The sequence below is a fragment of the Triturus cristatus genome, chromosome 3_1 (genome assembly GCF_964204655.1).
Source record: "Triturus cristatus chromosome 3_1, aTriCri1.1, whole genome shotgun sequence".
NCBI classification, from domain to species: domain Eukaryota; kingdom Metazoa; phylum Chordata; class Amphibia; order Caudata; family Salamandridae; genus Triturus; species Triturus cristatus.
The window spans coordinates 325,114,091-325,126,462 of record NC_140583.1 but is presented as its reverse complement, the minus strand read 5'-3'; the positions used below and the strand labels follow the sequence as shown (position 1 = coordinate 325,126,462).

The window sequence follows — 12,372 nt, the reverse complement described above, 5'->3', positions numbered from 1 at the left end:
AAGAGGGATGAGTTCCATAGCATTGTTGCTTAGTCCTTCGTACTCTCTTACTGCTGAATTTTCGATGGTTATGAGTCTTTCATTCTGAACCTCTTGGATAGTAGCGATAGGAGTGCGTCTGCTGCTAGGTCAGAGTCCACGAGGCCTACTATTTAGTATCGGCCAAATAGTGTGGTTTGATGAGGTCGATTGACGCATCTTTTCTCCTTTTTTCCGGCAAGGGGCGGCAGAAGTACTGTTCTTGTTCTGTGGACGGCTAGGACATGTGCTGGTTGTCTGTAAGAGGTCCAAATTGCTTCTTGTCCGCAATCTTCTCTCTGATTAGATCTCCAACTTTTGGGATCCAGACAGGCCTTGCTGGGACTGCCGGTTTTTCCCCAGTAGTGGTTGGCTTCAGGAACACGTTGCTTTGCTTCGATCTTAGTTCATTTATATCCTGTAAAACAGCCAAACGATCCTCATATGGAGTGATTCCCCCTAGAGAACTTCTTGGCAAAATATTTAATGAGCGTGTGACCCCATAAAGATGTTTGACCCACCCATCACCTGAACCTAATACTCTAGCTGTTATAGACTGCTTTATGTCCCGGTTTTTCTTTTCCACTACTGAATTTCCCTCAGGATGAAATGGATAAGAGTACCGCAATGCTACGTTCAAACTGGCCATGGCTTCTTTGAAAGCCCGAGAGCTAATAGCAGGGCCCTGGTCAGAATGTAGTGTGCCAATTGCGTATGTGCCGATAAAGACTCGCAAATCTTTTATAACAGTTAAAGCGTCAGTCGAGCGCTGAGGCCACATCCATAGGAACCTTGAGCATGAATCCACTGCGACCATCATATATTTATAGTTACCGTCCCTTTGCAAGGGACCACAGTGGTCCAGGTAAACACAAGCTAATAGTTTGTCTGAAATTAATAGGGGTGTCTGCACAGGACGTTTCACTGTGGAGACTTTCATCTGTTGGCATATTTCACAATCCAAAACATAGTTTTTGTTCTGTTTCCTAATGCCAGGCCACCAATATCTGTGCTTTAGTAAAGATACTGTTGCAGAAACACCTGCATGAGTAGAGGCTATCCCTTCATGTGCTGCTAGCATCAGTCCTAATCTACGTTCCATGTTTGGAATCACCCTAGCCCCCATTCCAGGGATTCGAGCAAAAGGAACGTTGTTCGCATCAATTACATAAGAGTACTTGAGTAAAAATTTCTTTGGTAATGCTGCACAACTGCCTGTGCTTGAAACATTGACTGCCAACTGTCTATTCTCATTTTTGAACGAGTGATCGCAGCTACGGAAGCCGTCTGAACAGCCAATGAATTCCCTATAACATGAACGCCATCACGTTGATGACTCAGTCTGTGTATCACGTGAGCTTTTGGTAGTTCGTTTCTCAACTGAACTACTTGTTCCCAAAGCGTTTAATGCATTATTGTGCCACCTTTTGGACCTTTGAATACGTTTTGAAGCCAATTCTGTAAATATTCATAATATGACTGGACACAGTAAAAGTAATCACACACGATAAGTGTGGGGAAATCACGATCTGTATTCTCAAGTGCCAGTTTGAATGCTTGTAGTTCAGCTCGCTGAGCTGTACAATCTCCTAGAGATTGAGTTTTAGTGACCATTGGTCGGAAATTACCATTGCGCATGCGACCTTTAACGATTGCGCACGCTGCACTGTAAGCTTGCTTGCTCCCTGTAGCAGGTTGTACTGATCCGTCAGTATAAATTATACATTCAGAATGATCGAGAGGCAGAATTTCGGTGGGAAGAGGACATTCATGTTCATATTGCAGGAATGCTTGTGTTTTTAAATCAGGATCAAAACATACTCAACATCTGTTGCAGCAAGAGAATTAACCAATTGTATCCATCTAGGATGTAAAGCTTTTGCATTTGGAATGCTCGCTTTTGTAACCGCCTCTAAGGCTGGTACTGGAGTCACAACAATAATGCATTTCCCCTGAGCTAGAGCTGCTGACAGTATCTTTTCTGTTGAAGAGAAGCGCATTTCTGATTGTGTATACAATAGTGATTTGTATGCTATTGGTACTTTTTCACCCTGATTAAATGTTAAGTAGGTGAATCTGCATTGACCCGAAATTATTTGGATTACTAAATTGCGTTTATTTACGCGTGTTTATAAGTGATTTGTTGCTAACATGTTAGCTTGGAGTGAACGCAGGATGTCTGTGTGTTCCTGTGTCCAATATTTTGTTGAAAAATCAGGTTTGAATAATTTGCAGAGAGGTTTAACCCTTTCTGCGTAATTTAGAATGTAAGTTCTTCCAAAATTTAAGAAACCCAATATGGATTGTACATTTTTCAGTGTTTTTGGAGGTTGGAGCAGCGCACACTTTTCTAAAAGGTTAGCTGCCAGGCTCTTGCCTTCACTTGAAAGCTCATAGCCTAGGAAAAGGTTATTGAGATGGGCAATTCTGGATTTTTTAAACTTGAATTCATAGCCCTCAGGGGAGAAGCCCAATATAATTGTATTGACCCTGTTCAAGTGCTTATCTCGGTCATCGTCTGTCAGATAGATGTCATCAACATATGACAATGCCTAGTTATCTTAAATTTGTAGTAACTATGTTACCCTTGCTGAGAATAACCCCAGGCTGTTTTTGAACCCTTTTGGGAGTCTACAAAATTGACGTTGAGTCCCCATTAATGAGAAAGCTGTTAAGTACCTGCTTTCAGGTGCTATGTTTTGACAAAAGTAACCATTTGAAATATCCAATGTGGTTTTATATTTTTTACGCACAATGTTATTCATTAATGCTGTACTATGTGCATTTTGCACTCCAAATGTTTTGGAATAAGTGTTCAAGTTTCTGTAATCCAAAACTAGACAATATATATTGTCTGGCTTGGATACAGGAAACAAAGGATTTTAAGGCAGCTTATTTCTAAGTGTAGCGTTTGGATATTTAGGCGCGGACTACATTTTTAAAAGTACCCCTTTAATATTTGTGTTTATAATTGTTTGCTCATTCTTCCCTGTTTTTAATTGTCACTCTCACCTGCACTTTAAACCGGGCCCTCACCGCTGCTTTAGCGGGTCATCCCCAGCGCGTTCGGCGCCCTTTAGTGCATTCTCGGCGCCATTTTGGATAGGGGAGGCTGGCAGGAACTGACGCGACGTAGCGCTCCAGCTGGCAGGTGGTTTCTGATTAGAGGCAATCACCGGGGGAAGCCTTTAAAAGGTGCCCTCACAGGTACGACAGCATTTTAAGGCTGCTTATTTCTAAGTGTAGCGTTTGGATATTTAGGCGCGGGCTACATTTTTAAAAGTACCCCTTTAATATTTGTGTTTATAATTGTTTGCTCATTCTTCCCTGTTTTTAATTGTCACTCTCACCTGCACTTTAAACCGGGCCCTCACCGCTGCTTTAGCGGGTCATCCCCAGCGCGTTCGGCGCCCTTTAGTGCATTCTCGGCGCCATTTTGGATAGGGGAGGCTGGCAGGAACTGACGCGACGTAGCGCTCCAGCTGGCAGGTGGTTTCTGATTAGAGCCCTATATATCTCCGTCATGCTGACGCGCAGCGTGTTCGCGCAGCGTGTGCGCCGTACTCACGCCGGAGTCACGCCAGAGTCCAGCCCGTCTGCGCCCGTCCGCGCTAAGGGCGGGCTGGACGGCGTTAGGACAGATCACAACGACCGGGAGAATACTAGGACAGTATATACGAGGCAGGATTTCATCGCTTTAAAACCGTCCAAACTTCCATGCCATCACGGGTACGTCCCGGAGGGATTCTTGACCTCCCCCAACTGTCAATATTTTCGCTCCTCTGTTCGGTGACCGATTCTTGCAGCTGCTGTTCCAACGCCTAAATTCGACCTTAAGGTGAGGAGCAACACGGGTTTTCTTTTAAACGCGAGGTCCTTAATTAAAAATAATCTCGCTTTTAAGGATTTTGTACTGACTAAAGTCCCGGACTGGGTTTTTATAACTGAAACCTGGGCAAAGGATTCCTCAGGTCCTGATCTTGTGGAGGCAGTCCCGGAAGGCTACAACTTAGTGAGAATGGACAGAGTGGGTCGGATGGGGGGAGGGATTGGCATTCTTCATAGGGACCATCTGTCCTGCCATATTATTCCTTTAGAGGATCTCCAGGAGTCTTTTCAGGCTCTCCAATTCTCCATTAATGGAGCATACGGAGTGCCGTTTAAGGGCCTTCTTATTTACAGACCCCCAGGGACCAAAACTGACTTTGGCCGACAGGTGCTTAAGATCCTAGAGTCACATTTTGGTTGTGACCACTTCACCGTCCTGGGGGATGTAAACTTTCATCTGGAGAATTCGGATTTAACTGAAACTCAATCTCTTCTGGATATCTTCTCTGGGTGTGGGTTGATACAGCTAGTCAAAGGCCCCACCCACACGGCTGGCCATACGCTCGATGGGGTATTCTCCAACGACACTCGGTTGGCCACTGAAATGCCTTTTCTTCTCTCATGGTCCGACCACTATGCGATCCCCCTGGTTTTAACGACCACCTCGGCCAGCAATAGGGGAAACAAGTCTAGTAAGTTTGAACTGAGACGCAACTTAAAAAACCTAACTAACAACGTACTCGCTCCTAGACTTTCAGGGTTACTGATTACCCCTGGGGAGGATGTAACCTCGGCAGTGGAGAGGCTTGAGAACGGTTTCACAACAGCTCTTGATGAACTGGCACCGGCTACTCTGTGCTATTCTGCTAGAAGAACCCCCTCGGCTCCCTGGTTCTCTGAATCATTAAGACTGCTCAGGCAGGGATTACGGAGACAGGAACGTCTTTGGCGGTCTAGCTGGGACTTGCGTTAGAGGGATAGACACAAAGTTCTTCTGAAGAAATATAAGAAGGAGGTAATAAGAACTAAACAAGAATATTTCACCTCTCTCACCTCCTCTCTCTCTTCACCTAAAGACCTCTTTAAAATCGTTGACACGCTCATCTCACTAAAGATGCCAGACCCGGTGGTCAGCTCACAACAGCTATGTAACGATATTGCACAATTCTTTAATACTAAGATTGTGGATATTCACTCAGCGTTAGAGCTACAAAAGGTGACTCTATCTACCTCCACAGGTTCTCCCGTCACCCCGTTACCTTTACCTGAGGAGGTGCCCCTTGGATGTTTGTCCAGTTTTCCATCCCTTTCCTTATCGGATCTTGAAGTCCTCCTGTCCAAGGTTAGGTCGGGGTCCCCTCTAGACCCCTGCCCTCTGAAACTTCTTAAACAGTGCAAGGACTGTCTTCTCCCTCCCTTATTGGGTGTTATGAACGGGGCAATGAAGGAAGGGACCTTCCCCCCTCAATGGAAGAAAGCGGTGGTCAAACCTCTGTTAAAAAAATCCACACTTGACCCGGGCGTGCTTAAAAACTTTCGCCCCATCTCGCTGCTCCCAGCTCCCGCCAAGATGCTGGAAATTCATCTAAATAAGCATCTTGTCGACTTTCTGGAAACTGATGATCGGTTAGATCATTCGCAGCACGGATTTAGGAGAGAACACAGTACCGAATCTGCCCTCACTATCGTGCTTGACACCATCCGCACCAGGGTTGACAAGGGACAGACCACTCTCCTTATCCTGTTGGATCTTTCGGCTGCGTTTGATACCCTGTCTCCCTCAGTCCTAACATCGAGGCTGAGAGAGATAGGGGTGGAAGGGACGGCACTTAGTTTGCTGGCATCTTTCCTGAATCAGAGGGAACAGAGAGTAAAGCTGGGGGAGTTTTTGTCTCCATCCCTTCCTGTGCACTGTGGGGTCCCTCAAGGGTCGGCATTAAGCCCGACCCTTTTTAACATCTATGTGACCCCACTTGCCAGGCTCATCAGATCCTTTGGGATGGAGGTAATCTCATATGCCGATGATACACAGATACTGCTGTCTTTTGCCCAACCTGTCATCTCTGCTGCCTCCAATTTTAAAAACTGTATGAAGGCAGTCGCTCAATGGATGGTCTGTAATTCATTGAAGCTTAATGGGGAAAAGACAGAGATTCTGGTGTTTGGGGGAAAGGAGGATTTTTGGTCGGCTGACTGGTGGCCTTCCACTATGGGGGTGTGCCCTATACCGACGACCCTGGCCAAAAACTTAGGAGTCTTGATTGACCCCCTCCTGAGGATGGACCAACAGGTAAAGAGGACCATCTCCACCTGTTGGGGCCTTATAAACATCCTACGGAAGATCAGGTACTATTTGTCCTTTCAGGCCAGGAAACAAATCGTTTTGGCACTGATAGGTTCCAGACTCGACTATTGCAATGCTCTTTATTTAGGCATTAACAATGGCCTGCTAACCCGTCTCCAAATGGTGCAGAATGCTGCTGCTAAATTGGTTCTGGACCTGCCCAAACGGGCCTCTGCCCACACGGCCAGAAGGACCCTACACTGGCTTCCAATTGAGGCCAGGATATCCTTTAAGTCCTTGACTCTGATTTACAGGGCTCTGGCCACCAATCGGTCTGGAGGCTTGAGGGATTTGTTGGTCCCTTATACACCTTCCAGAACCCTCCGGTCGTCCAATAAGTCCTTGCTTTTAGTTCCCCGGGTACGTAAAGCTAAGTGGGGTGGCAGAGCCTTCTCAACTCTCGCCCCTAAGCTGTGGAACACTCTGCCTTTGGAGATCAAATCTCTTTCCTCCGTGCAGGCTTTTAGGAAGGCCCTCAAGACATGGCTATTTGCCAATGCCTACGCTTAGACTTGATGTTTGCCTTTCTTTTGAACTGTTTTTGGTTAGGCGCCTTGATGCCTTCGGGCTAAGTAGCGCGTTTACAAGTTTCCTTTCATTCAAAGGATTGTTCATTGACGACGTGCATGTTTCAATCACCCCTTGGTATTCAAGTTGATCTAAGACCTCCCTGACCTGTTTTTTAGATTCTTGATTTATTGGGTACTGCCTTTGTGCAGTAGGTTGGTTTTTTAGCTGTATTTTGTCGTGAGGTGAGTCCTACATGATTTTTGTATAATGCTGGGGCCTGGGCTACTGCCCATTTCCTGGCATAAGTATATTTTAGGTGAATTGGAATATGGTTGGAGAAAGCTGGCATAATGATGTTCTCGCCATGTGGGCACTCCCTAACAAATTTTGGTGGCCAGTCCTATTCTGCTAGAAGTATATCATAACCCCTTGAAAGTTTCTCCCAAAAGAGTGCTTTCACTTTTCTTGGTATGTCTCATATCACTTTTGTGGAGTTGTAACCCTGGTGTCTACTGTCGCTAATGTTATGTACTCATTCAAATCATTCAATTCCACAATCTCCAGAAGTCCCTTCAGGTTCTGGCGAGCTATTGTTACTTTTGCTGCACTGTCCAGCATTGTCTGAGCCCATTCTCCGTTCTTGAGCTGTTTTCTTAGTATTCTCGGTGTGTCTGATCTTCAGACCTGCTACCTTCTTTTTTGTGAATTGAGGTTTTGATTTATTTTTCTGAACGTGTTGATTGTCTTTGGACTTCACGCGTTCTTCTTTGTGATCTGACCATCCTCTTCTTTCTGATGTCTGTGACGAAATCTGAAAGGTACGAGAGGAACGTTTATCAGTATCCTAATAACTGTCAGGTTTTCTTAAATTATCCCTATTCCTGAGGTTATGCCTCCTTTTGAGGAGACCTACCTCGGGATTGAGAACGTGTCTCTTTTGGATTTTGTTTATTAGTTTCCCACTTCTTTTTAGAAGATGTAGGATTTTGAATATTAGAGTCCTTCTCAGGACCTTCAGACAGTTTTGGCTTCAAAGGTTTTCCACCCAAACTGTCTCTTCCTAATTCTGCATAAGATTTTTCTATTATTCTAGATAGTTCATGTTGATGTTCTGTTACATCAAATTCCTTAAGCATTGGCAGATCGCCACTGATGCTGCCGCCCCTTTAATATTAGATAATATTATTGTTGAGACCTGGTCGAAGTTTTTCAGTAATTTCATACCTAAATTCCGAGCAGGCTCTGCCCCGTATTCGTTTTGAATTTGTTTCAGGACATCTGGTATTACTGCAATTGACGGAACACCATGTGTTTTAGTATAGATGGCAGCAAAGACTGTGCGCCAAGTGGTGCAGTCTTCCAGTTTTGGTGTGATCCCCATTGGCAAACAGATTGCTAGGATTCTGTTTCTCATAGGGGCTAGTATTTGGAAACACTGCTTCGATTTGAGTAATTTTTTTAGCTATTCGGAATGGAATTTGTTTACATTTCATGGGCATTTTACCCACGACTCTGTGTAAAGTCTGTGGAGTAATTTTTAGTGTATACCCTTGTTGAGGGGTTTGATTTGGAATGGTTATTGGTGGTTGGACTGTGAAAGTCCGCATGACATTTTGGACTAATTTTCTGCACATTTTTATTAACTCTTGTAGTTGAGTAAGTAATTCCTCGTCTGACATTTCTTCGATGTCAGGATGAGGTGTGTAGCCTGCTAGAATCGGCCATGTTGCTCCTGGTCTACCTAGTGGACTGAGCCTGGTAATGTTTTCGTGATGTTTTAGGGTGCCTTTAAATCAGAGATTATGCTCCTGGTATGTGAGTGGAACTTCAATATCCTCAAAAGGAAGATATTTCTCAGGTGGTTCATCTTCTTTAAAGAAGTGAAATACTTTTGTTACTGGATTTGATTCTGGGAATACAATCCATGATTAGAATACCTCTGTCTGAAAGTATTCGTGTGCCTCTATCATGAAAACTGCTCTACCACCTCTTGGTGTTAGGCCGTGTTTTATAAGTTTTATAGTGATTGCCCTCCTTAAGTTTGGAGTGATGTTTATAACACCCTCATCGGTTTCATTTAAACCTGTAAAATTAAAAGCTGTTACAACTGGATCAGTCTCAGCATTATTCCCGTTCTGGGACATTGTTTTTGAAAAATGTAGAACAAGTTTCAAGGAAACAAAGATAAGGTGCACATTATTTTTGGAACACTGTATCCTTCAACGTTGAACAAACCAAACAGCTAATATATAGGATTTTTGTCTTATTCAGTTTTGGTGGATACTTAACCCTACCCACTCCAGACGTCTTATGGAGTATGTGAGTAGGGGTGTCTGAGAAAAGCACGACTGAGTTACTCAGTATCTAGCTTTAAATTAGTGCCTTACCAAACGTTTGGGCACCATGTAGTGTAGTTCCTATTTCTCTAATAGGCACTGCGCATTGGAATAATATACCCTATAGATTTGGCATAGGACTGAGGTCAGTATGCCCCTATTGAGTATATTAAACTTAATTAATTTGTACCAGCTAACTCAGACGCCACTAGAAACTCCTTGTAAACAAGAAGGGATCAGTTTCTGGCAACCGCATAAACATGACAACTTTGTTTCCCTTTAGAATCGGAACACTCTCAGAATGGTGGAAACAACAGATAACAGTTTCACTCAGCTGATTGTACATGCTTAGTTTCTTCAGAGTTACACAGAAAGAATAGACGGGCGTTTCAATAAAAGGATTTATTGAACAGTCTTATTTTTCACAAGACAGTATGCGAGATATATTATGCACAGCGTAAGCAGTAGAAAGAAATAATACTGTGCTAGCATTATCTTTTAGCTATGACATATATATTCATATACATAAATAACATAATAGCTAAAAATGCGATTACTCATAAGATGCTTCTCTAACTAGTTCTACCCCAGTGTACCTAACCTAAGTGTAGTATAAGGTAAGAAGTAGGTGATGTATTCTATAGTCTAGTATGACAAGAGTCCCTCTAGGTTCTAGTCAGCTCAATACCTTGAGAAAGAGAGAGGTGGGAATCTCTTTCCGGGTCTCGAACTCTAACACCCCACGAAGGGAGTCAGAACACTGGAAGCTGGAAGCTGGATTCTCTGCGTGCAGGGATGACAGCATCTCTTGTCAGGGCGTCAGGCCGGGACACGGGCTCCTCAAAAGTCGAGGTCTCCTCCTACTTGCTTGGGCACGGGAAGGTATAGTTATTCCTGTTAGGGGCCTTGGAATGTTAGCATTGATGTAAAGTCGGGCAGAGGAAGACGTCTGGAATGAACCTTTAAGGAATAGCAGTTCATGCATAATAAATGAGTTTGTGGAGAAATCAATAATCCTGTGCTAGGGGAAACTCCCAAGAGCTTAAGGGTCTGGTTTCTAAGAACTTGTTGTGATGTTGGGGTGGACGGATGTTGGTGACCATGCCTGTATTTGGATAGCATGGCTAATGCCTAAATAAGGACTGGGATCTTATGCCTATATAAGGGCCATGCGATTTGGCCCTATATAAGGACATGTTTCATGGAAACCTATATACGGACACCTAAAGCGGAATACAACACCCTCAGGGTTCTGTTAGGTAGGTACCAGTTGAGTTTTTGGCAAAATAACTTGGCCCGTTCCCATACATGATTTTATGTACGATACAGATGACCTTGAAATGGATTTGTTTCCTGATGGGAAGCCAATGGAGAGCTTTCAAACTTGGTGCTAACGGAGACAGTGAAGGTAGATTTAGTACCAGTCTGCCGGCAGTGTTCTGTAGGACTTGAAGTTTGGTAAGAAGCTCTTCATTGAGCATGCAGCATGTATAGAAAGAGGAACAAACGAGGAGAGATACAAGTATTTCTCCTCGTTGCGCCCCCCCCCCCCCCACGTCTCCCCTTGGGAGGCGTTAGAATCTTATGCATTCCCAGGTTCACGATTCCTTGTAATTCTGGGAATGCTTCAGATTCCATGGGTGTTGCATGTGAACACCCAAAGCAACATCCATGGAATGCCCCTTTCACACAGTTTTCTTCGTGAAAGGGGAACATATTTAAGGCCATGAAAAGCCATGTTAACTGGCTTTGCATTGGCCTTGTAAATATTCTTCGGCACATTACGTCACCGAAGCAACAAAAAAGTGATTCTCTAGTGGTGCAAAAGTGTCGCTAAGGCCTCATAAATGAGGCCCTAAAATGTAACGTACAGAGAAAAAAGTTTATTATGTGCACATTTATGCATTTTTTAGAAATCTATCCACAATCTTTGAGGATATTTGAAGTTTTAAAGAAAGTGTCAAGTAGGTGTAAGGGGTTTATACCTCTGGTATTTTGAACAGATATACTCAAGGTTGGGTCCTCAAAATTATTTGAAAAGACTAACAATAATATGAACTGACCATCTAACTGGCCATTAGGAATGGTACATTTTTGCTGAATAGACATTTTTAAAGGAAAATAAATTGTGGAGCTGTGTTAGATTACTGTTAGCACAATAGGTCATTAGGAAGAATTGGAACATACTTCAGAAAGACCAGTATGGCTCTTCATGCTGATGCATTCCAACCTTCAACACTGAAAACCTACATATGCCAAAGGCCACACCTTGAGTAAGCTACATTTAGGACATAGGCAGGGTTAATGCCTTGTCAGAAACACTTAGTGAAAATTCTTTTCAACTGCAGGAGAGCGCCAAAGTATGGCAGATCAGGGTCTGTAGTGTCGAAGTTCAGGGTTTTTAGTTTAGCAAGCTACAGGACTTCCACAAAGCTAGTCCTATTCACCACCACAGAGAAACCATGACTTCTAATTGCAACAGAAACACAGCAACCCCTACAGAGGGGAACAGGATAAGGGCAGGAGAGAAAAAACACCGATGTGAGACTTGTCACACTTCATCCTTGACTGATAAGAAAGTCTGTAAGAAACAACATCAGATTAGTCGCGAACCTTTTGGGCCATTATTATAATATACAGTCCTCTTACCTAATTACCTTAAGTAACAATCACTCTAACTTAGCCTTTTCACCTCTAATCTTAGATGCAGATTTTTCACTGAAATTTAAATAGGGAAAAAAACACTATTGTCCTTCGAAATCTACGTGATGTGGTTTTTATGTATGATTCTGAAACTTACTAAATAGTTCAGCGGATGAGTCAAATAAATAGTTCAGTCTTGAAAATCTAGTAAATGATGATCTATACAATGGTGGCGATGAAAACAAGAATATATGAATGTGTCTGGAAAAATCGTGATGAAAATAGACTGTGCAAAATAGATATACTAATTGTTTGACTTGGCCCTTTTTGGCAGGTTCACCCCTAAACGTTTTGACTTTCCTGTGACCTGGTATTCGTGGTCCAGTTTAAAGTGCATGCACGCTCTGAGTGCATGTGGTAAGATTGGCCTTCCCTCCCATAGGAATGCATGGGGGATATGTGTGTCTATGGTTATTCCTGATGTGAGAGGAGTGCAGGTTCGAGTTTAGTATGTGCAAACTCGTGGGAATAAATGCTGCGCAATGGTGTGCGCAGATTTATGGTGACTGGTGGAGAAGTACCACTTTTAGAAGTTGGCATTTCTGTGTGCTGTGTGTCTGCCTGCCTGATGTGAATTTCATGTCTGGCTTGTGATTGACAGGAGCTGAGAGGTGTGGATGGCTCCAGGAGACA

General features: G+C 43.5%; 1 protein-coding gene across 2 annotated transcripts in view; it reads right to left on the bottom strand.

Moving 5' to 3' along the window:
* LOC146860194 (sulfotransferase 1B1-like) overlaps positions 1 to 12,372 on the bottom strand; it is a 420,787-nt gene that overhangs the window by 55,502 nt on the left and 352,913 nt on the right. Inside the window, exon 8 of one of the 2 annotated variants that reach the window (XM_085644038.1) lies at positions 9,479 to 11,617. The exons of the other annotated variant lie outside the window; for it this stretch is intronic. Coding sequence (XP_085500164.1) covers positions 11,595 to 11,617 — 23 coding nt within the window. The 3' untranslated portion in view covers positions 9,479 to 11,594. Of the gene's footprint in view, positions 1 to 9,478; positions 11,618 to 12,372 lie in introns of those variants that run through there. 2 annotated transcript variants of the gene reach the window in all.